This window comes from Apiospora phragmitis (genome assembly GCF_038363925.1).
Source record: "Apiospora phragmitis strain CBS 135458 chromosome Unknown utg000007l:2111988.0-4706623.0:1.0-2598199.0, whole genome shotgun sequence".
In the NCBI taxonomy this organism is placed as follows: Eukaryota; Fungi; Ascomycota; class Sordariomycetes; order Amphisphaeriales; family Apiosporaceae; genus Apiospora; species Apiospora phragmitis.
This window is the reverse complement of record NW_027117406.1, coordinates 646192-654673: the sequence shown is the minus strand read 5'-3', so window position 1 is coordinate 654673 and position 8482 is coordinate 646192. Positions and strand designations below refer to the sequence as shown.

At 49.9% G+C, this 8482-nt stretch overlaps 2 protein-coding genes across 2 annotated transcripts; one reads left to right on the top strand and one right to left on the bottom strand.

Annotated features, from left to right (window-relative positions):
* Positions 1-6065: 6065 nt before the first annotated feature.
* PG994_007800 (uncharacterized protein) lies at positions 6066-6779 on the top strand (the record flags this gene model as incomplete). The annotated part of the gene is made up of 2 exons (XM_066859209.1): positions 6066-6212; positions 6291-6779. 2 exons carry the CDS (start codon positions 6066-6068, stop codon positions 6777-6779), a joined length of 636 nt encoding a protein of 211 aa, XP_066714696.1.
* Positions 6780-7568: 789 nt separating this feature from the next.
* Positions 7569-8187, bottom strand: PG994_007799 (uncharacterized protein; the record flags this gene model as incomplete). The annotated part of the gene is made up of 2 exons (XM_066859208.1): positions 7569-7879; positions 7962-8187. 2 exons carry the CDS (start codon positions 8185-8187, stop codon positions 7569-7571), a joined length of 537 nt encoding a protein of 178 aa, XP_066714695.1.
* Between the last annotated feature and the right edge of the window lie 295 nt (positions 8188-8482).

Sequence of the window (8482 nt, the reverse complement as noted above, 5' to 3'; positions counted from 1 at the left end):
CGTTGTGACGTTCCGTGAAATGTGTCTGCGATAGCCTGAGTGTAGAGAAGAAGACTTCAGTTTACTGTTGGGATGCAGTTTAAGTCAAGTGGATCAAGATGAAGCCGTTCCGAGGACAGACCTTTAAAGAAACATTCCAATTATGGAGTTGGGAAGCCCAGGACCAAAAGTGCACATATGTTCGTTCCTTATCTTCGTGGCGTACGTTCTGAAAATAACTTCCAATCACAAACTCGAAGTCGACGAGGCACTTCTGTAGCCCATTGCATTTCGTCCAGCTCGGCTCCCTGGCCACTCCAGCTGGGCGTCCGGCAAATTTAGGCAGCGAATCATCGTTGTGTGATACCTCGGCCGATGAAGTCAGCGCCTAGAGACCACTCAATGGTCTTCTTGATACCCCTATACCCATCTCCTGCTAATATGGTCATGCGCATGATATGCTAGGATCCGAGTTCCCTTGTACGTCTAAGCCCCGTGCATTCATCTTTCTGGCTGAAAATCAGAAAGATAAGCTGTGCGCTTGGCACTGGACATGTTAGCAAGGGGTCATGAACCACTGCCAGGTATATTATGGTTTTGGTACCTCCCGGCTTCTTCTACGCAGTTGAACCAGCCAGGAACTTCTTCCACATCTCAACCATCGAAAACGACGCCCCAGATCTGCCGCAACAGACGGTTGAACGACACATAGAAAAATACGAGAATACATATTTCATTCACTCTTCTTCAACTAAAGTCGTGGTCTTATCCTCCACCACCCTCGACAGGATGTACCAAGAACAAAGAGGTCGTCAGCAGGCAAGAGCCGGCCACGAACCGTCTTCCAGGTCGTCTTCCGAAGAGCGCGGCGATGGGTCAAATTACGAAACCCTCCTGAAACCTGTGGCCAAAACCACTTTTTGGCTGATTGCTCAGACCGCAAAATTCTCATTAAATGTTGTTACCGGTGTTGGGAAGCTCACTGTCACTACCATCGCCGGACGTTTCCGTCAAAATTGAACCCAAGCTTCCTACCAGACAAGTAAACAAGGAGCTTTTGTGTCGAGACATCCATGAATGTCGTTGTGGGATTGTCAGCGTGACGACATAGGGTTGTTATAGTTGTCAATGTCACTTAATACAGATCAGATCAGGTCACCAGCTCGGCTTCAAAGCCGGCTGCCGAGAACGAGAGCACCGCATTTGGGGACTAAGGTTGAATGTTTGATCAAAGTTCATATGGAATACATACCAATTTTTCTTCTCTGATGTCTAATCTGTGATTGTCCTCCTTTCCATGCGACGACAAGTGTAGATTATGTAACCCCGCAAGGTGTAGGTGTTAGATACATTGCTGTGAATTGACGGAGTGAAATCAAATAAGCTGCTAACGAGAACTATAAACACTTATTATTTGAAGTTGATCGACTGCCTAGCGCACTGAAAGAGCTTCTGGCATATCTGAAGAGAAAGGCTTCGGAACATGCACTTAAGTCTGATCTTGGTCACTTAGTAAGGATGATTATTGTGAATTACGATTACCTTCTGTGAGTATTCGGTCAGCAAGGTAGGGACTGAGAAAGCGGGGGTTCAAAGCCTTGGATTTTCGCATCTATCTACCGGACCCTTCAGGGAATATATACAGGCCCTTGGTATCTAAGTGTACACCAATTCATCCCATCTTGATATACGCTCCCCTGTGTGGCATGCGTCAAACCTTCCCCAGGCTTGATGCATGCCATCTGGTGCTGAACCATGCTGTAGCGTGCTGCCACACCTGACCGGCTGCTCACACCTTCAATGTGCTAATGACACTGCTTTAAATCTTCCAACAGTCCCACAACTTGATTGAAAGTCAATGGCAATGATCGGAAATGGCTCCAATACATCCTCTGACGAGAAAGTTTTCGTTGGCCTATTCAACCAGGGGGCGCGATAAAGTAAACAGGATAGAATGGAAATAATGGCACCTTATCTCCAGGAGGTGTCTATTCTCTAATAGTCCGTCGGTCTGTAGCCATCTCGACGTGGTGTCCGGCCATTAATAGTTGCTCCGGTTCGTACGTTGGCAAGATTATTAGTAGCGGCAGGTTCTCGCTCGAGCAGAGGATTCATGTAATCGACGACACTGCTCGCAAAAATTTCGGGTAACGTTTTCAATCAAATTATTAATTAAGGCGTTACTATAGCCTCATGCCTTGCATTAAAGGAGGGGAATAACAGCGACAGCGAGGGTTATTTCAGCCTCGATGGACTTGTTTCAGTCAGAAAGGCAGCCATGCCTCACCACCAGCCGGCGGACGACTACCATCTGTTCAATACGGACGAGTAAGAAATGCCATAGCTGCAGGCTGTATGTTGGGTGTGATGCAAAACAGGCCATTGGCTGGGAGCGAAATGGAAAAACACAGGACAGGGCGGAAAAGGCCGGCCTCATAGTCTCTGACCGATCCCCGCATAGCCCTGCTAGTGAATCGGGTGTCAAGTTATGAGAGCGAACCATTAAAAGGCCGGGTGTAAATTTATCAGAGCATCTAGTTCGAAGCTGAGCGTGATTGGCCGGCTTAAAATAGCAACACCTGCGAAGCGAAGGTACAAAGGGAAACGGTGGAAAAACCCGGGAACCTTAGATAGTATGATACGGTACTAGGCACCGTTTAACTCCGTTTCGCTTCAATCCAGCTCTTTTTGTATGGTCCGTGCGCAGCGGTGCTGGGCCTTCCTTTTCTGGAACACTTTGTTGCACAAGGTCGGCATCCGCTCTCCCCTAAACAAGAGCTTAGAGAGCCGAATTAGTACTAGGGACGGTGACGACTTGGGAATCCTTGGTGTTGTATGTTTTGTATTTTTGGCTTTTGATGCTTTTGCTCATCCTCCGTTTATCGCAGTCTAGAGATCTGATTTATCGATGCTACTTTTTTATGTCTTGTGCTTTTGTCGCATTACCAAGGTGAGGTTATGCGAGCACATGGCGATATGATCGCCCCTATCTCTGTGAGCCGAGAATGAGTTAGGGCTGAGTCTCATCAGCCTGCGCCAGACCATGGCAAGTATCTCACAATCACTACGGACCATAGCTGTATAAATGAATCAATCTTATCATACCGTAGAAGTTTCTCTCTGTTAACTGGGATAAACAGGTAGCTGATGTTGAACGGCTAGTGAGTGAGTAAAAGAGGAATGAGTTCATCTTATCCAAGTTGCCTTCGTTAGTCTTCGGATATAATAATTCAGCAGCAAGCCGATACTGGACTCACAAGAGTTGATACCCTATCGAGGCCAGACATCTGCTAGCTAGGTAGCCATGCTTGACACATCATCGCCCGAGTGATGACACTACGTAGAGTCGTGGCTTTGATGATATCTTGAGCCAAACGGACACGTCTACTAAGGCGATTTCTCCAAGGCATCTCAGGGTAGGGTTTGAGACTATGGCGGAGCGCCCATGGTAGAAATCATCTTCTGTGTTATGGATACTCTGAGGAAGCAGACAAGTTAGCTGGGAAAGGCCAAAAGACTGTGCTGTTTTATTGACTCGCTGCTGGGATTCCTGATTTTGACGTCTTCGAACTGATATCAACACGCACGCTAGAATATTTGGTTTCCACAGGCGTTTCCTTATCGGGGGCTGTATTGACATGGCCACTTGAATATTTAATCACACGAGACCGAGATAAGGAGCTTGATCTTCATGGGTGTCAACAGAGATCTTCAGTATACATCAAGTATGTTATTGCGTGACGGTTTAACTATCCCCACTCAGTTGAAGTTATAACGCTGTACTCTAAGGGAACTGTTTTCTGGTGTCACCAAGGAGGTCTGAGAAGGGCCAGCGTATCATCTCCTTACCTAGATCTCCGATACACCAACACATTTTGAGGCGATCGTGCCTGCATTACCTCGACATCAATAAGGGTCACCAATATGCGATAACTATGGACATGCGCGAACTAGACACAAAGAGACTATGATCTGGCCAGTTGTGGCCATCATGAAGGTTCGATTGCAGCAATGGGACTACACAGAGAGCTCAGCGTCGGTACACAACTACTGATGGCGACACATAGCCCCGTTTCTTCGCATTCTTGAAACGTAGTTTTGGGTAATGAATGAGCGTAAAGGGGCCCTCCCCGTGTATAAGCCAGAATGTGGCTCCGCACTCCTTGTGCGGCCGGATAATGCCTTGAATAATATAACATCTGGTTCAAATCCGAATGGAGTATCCCTGGACCTTCAATTTAGATTGTCTGTGATAAAGTTGCCCACGCTCCACAGGCTCTGATACACTGGCGAAGACAGAGCACCAAGGTCCAAGTCGTCTTCGGAGAACCTCAGCGAGAGCTGACTCAGACAACCATCAGTATCGGTATGGGTGAAGCGGTTGATACAAAGAGGTGCCCGAATGACTGGCTGTGTCAACCGATAGGATCACGCTTGGCTCATGCTACCGAGTGGGCAAGGCCGTCTTACATATTTCCACCATGTTACCCAAGGAAAACACGAGGCTACATTTCAGCTTCTTCTACGTCACTGGCTGGTCACTTACCACACTGTCCGCAGCTGTATCAGACTCTCGACTACAGGATGCGGCTCTGGGTTTTCACGATGGTATGGGGCTTAGATCCCGATAGATAGGTAGATAAGAGACCGCGAGTGTAAGTCATCAGCATCTCCGCTGACTGCATACTCTGAAGCTGAGCGCAATAACGGGCCCGCTACCCAGTTGTCGATCGTTCCGCTGTCCGGGGCCGGTCAGATCCCGAGCCACGAGCCCAGACGCTGTGACTCGAAACGCCGGAGCGATGGCGCAGGGGGGCGCGGAAACGGAAAAGACGGCATTTGATTTCAAGGCCGAGCCAGAGCCACACCCTGCATATACTTTTATGTGCAATGGTAGTGGCAGTGTCACGTCACTGGCGATGCTCCCAGGGGTTTTCTTTCACCACTACAGTAGCATTAGACTTCACGTCCCTGGAGGCCTCAGTCGTCATCCGGTGACGTTTGTTTTCTTCTGCTGATGCGATCCGACCTTCGAAAGCCTGGGTTCCCGGTTCCCTACGGTTGGTAACTTGCTGAATAGTGTGTGTCCTATGGCCTGGATGACGAAAGCGACCATACCGAGTTAGCACTACCCTGCCCGAAGTTCAAACGATCCGAACGATGATTGCGAGTCATGCCGCACGCGTCTAGGGCAGCCGCTCGCTATCAGCAGCAGCGGATCGGCTGATGCTCGTTAGTATTCGTATTCCAACCCAAAGCTTGTCCTGACTCCCGAGCATCCTTGAAGCCTTCCAGAATCAAAGCACTCGAACCGATAGGCTCCTCGGGGGTGAGATCTCCACCTCATCGGCACAGCATGGCGAGACGAGAAAACAACAGCGATCGGCAGCGGCGGCAATCTGCCTGGAGCTTGGCGTTTCAATGTTTCAGTATCTATCTGTTCACTTACGCATCTTTTATGGAAGAAATAGTCTGTAGCTGCAATTCATCCGAAGTGGGAGTGGAAAAGGCACACAGAAGTTGCAGAGGGTTCCCAAAGGTTCCTGGCGATGCGATAGTCTCTCCACAAAACACCGCCCGGTGTATCCCTACTTGGGGTAGGCTTGGCCGCTTGGGGGGCAGTTCAAAAGCGGGCGGGTTGCTCGCCGGGTTTCAGGGTCTCGCTCCTGTCGCACATCTGCCGCAGACACCCCCTTATTCATTGCGACGTTGCGCACACATCGCACGTGAATGGAGAGTGCAAGTTTCTGGGGAAGGAAGACTTAACTCTGGATCCTCTTGGCACCTGCTTTCTCTTGTTCTCATTTACAACACTTTACCTTGTATTTCTTACTCTGAGCCGGTGTTGACATTGCTCACTCATTTGTTTCTTCTCTACATACGTACATATATACAGGAGCAAGGATCTCCTTTTCAATTCAATACAGCAGGCCGGCTCTTGTTCTTTTCTCTCTCTCTACTTGATCTCTGTTTACTCATATACGACTTTAATCAACGACGGAAAAAAAAAGGGAGAAAAAAAGAAAAAGGAAACTGGCAAGTTCAGGGACATAAGCGGAATCAGGGAAAACCAACCGCATCACAACATGGGCATTATCACCATGCCTAGGCTGCGAGTCGGCACCGTCATGACCGAAGCTATCAAGCTCACAAGTCGTGCCAACAACGACGACTTACCGCCTGGATGGGTTCGCTTGTCTGATGGCAGAGTGATCCCGTTCTGGCACACCAAGGTAAACACAGCCCCCGCAAACCCCGGAGCCCGTTGTTTGAACCGGAATCTTGGCTAACGCATGCCGCGAACTGATTAGACCGGCATCATCATCAGGTGGTCCATCTTTGGCGCTCTGCTCCTCATCACTCTGGTCTGGATTTTCGTCGGACGCTGGCACGCACGCCGGCGGGTGGCCAAGGGCCTAGCACCCATGGCATACCATCGAGTGAGTCTTCATCCTCCAGTGTCCTATCACGACTCTCCGGCAAGTGGCCGTACAGACGTCAATACTGACATTCCGCAGTGGCTCATCCCCAGATCTGATCTGGCCAAGACGGATCCGCGCTACGCATACCCCGACAACGTGCAATATACGCAATACCCGCCCCCTTCCGGTGCCTATGGCATGCAACCCGTACCGCCACAGTACCAGCCAGGCCCAATGCCCCCAGTATACGGCAAGAACGACACCGTCCAGGGCGTGACACACCGTCCAGACGAAGAATACGCAGCACCTCCCGGACCGCCGCCCCCGGTTGCCACTCGGCCCGGGCAGGACCCTTTTGCTGATCCTCCTCGCCGTTAAGGGACAGTTCTCCAATGTAATTTCATAAAACCAATGGATTTTCTCCCCTCGCCGCTCTGTTTGTTTGTTAGCGCTCCGAAACAATGAATGGGGCAAGCTTGGTATTCTCGTGGTGTTTGGAATGTGCTGCCAGGTTTACAAGAATTTGGACCCTTTTGTGGAGGCCTGGTTGCAATCATGACGCGCTGGACGGTAGGAAGTTGTGTGTTAGATGCGATTATAACGGCTGAGGATTATGACGGGGGCTGGCGTTCAAGGAGCAATGATGAATGAACTGGACAAATGGCACCGTCTTGTGTGCGATAGACTTGGACGAGATACCAGCCCACGACCGCTATGTACTATCAGGAATAGGCATATCCATTTTATTGACTAAAATCTGCCAACAAAACTCCCTAAAAGTGTCAGCCCAACTGCAGTATACTCATTTATCCTTGATAACGCCATCTTGAAATATCGAACCCATCCCCTATTAGAATAATTGCTTCGTGGGTATCATCATCAAATTGTTCGCTAAATTCTATTAGTCCATATCCATGGCATCCGGGTCGTACTCGGCCGTGTACTCGTTGGTGCGCTACCGAGTATTCCGTTCGCGTGAGAGGGGAGGGTCATTGGCCAGATTGTTCAGCCCGTTCGGTATCCTAGGCGCAAGATCCGAAGGCGCAGTTGAGTCCGACGGCGTAGGAGACGAAGCCTCGATATCCATGGTGCCTTTTTGCTTCTCCCGGAGTCGTGCTCTAGACTCGATAATGGCTTTGCGTACGCTGTCGTGCTCCTCCGGGACGGTCAAGGAGGAGGGCTCGCTATAAAGTACCATCTGCATGCCAGCCAGCTCGCCGTCTTTGTTCGCAAGGATGGAAGGGGGATGCGACTCTGGCGCAGGTGCTTCTGGATGTCCGGAAGGAAGACGAGCTTCCCATCGTCCGACTCGCCGCCGTCGGACAGCTCGGCGTCTAAGTCGTAGATGTAGACCTTGTGCTTGGAATTGTCGAGTTCCATCTCGTCGCTTTCGGGGATCTGCTTCAGTGAATCGGTGGTTTCGGCGGGCCGAAGATGGGGGCTCTCCACGGGTACGTAGAGCTTATGGCCATTTTGTTCTACGAGACGGACAACGACGTCAGTCGCAAGACACTTTGATAAAAGCAGATAGTTAGGCGCAAGGAATAGACCAAGACATACCTAAGTTGAGCAGACTCAGTCGTTTCGAAAGTCTTTCGTTGTCTTGCGACTCGGCTTTCCTTTTGCGCATCTTGCGCGGCGTGATGTGCGACATCGCCGAGGGGGAATTGCTGGGGGGCAACTCGTAGCTTGACAGCGAACCAGCATGGAAAGCACCAACGCCAGCAGCAGCACCAGCGGCGGGGATGGTGCTGAAGCTTGGTCCACCGAACTGAGCCTCCATCATTTTCGATTGCTTCTTCGTCCGTTCCGGCAGTAAGCGCAAGGCGACTCCTCAAACTCTCAATTTTATTGCATTCCAGTCTCACCCAATCAAAGCCCGTTCAAACTCAATGCTAGAAAGCAAGCAAGCGAACAAGCGATTATCGGAGGAAGACTGAGTCACAAGGCAACTAAATGAATGTGACAGTCTCCTGTCCAGCATCAACGCTGATACTAGTTTTTAAGGTGTTGTTGTTTGCTTGCGAGTGGTGGGAAGTGTTGATTTGCGACAAGAATCCCGAATGAAAGTCCAGCAATGC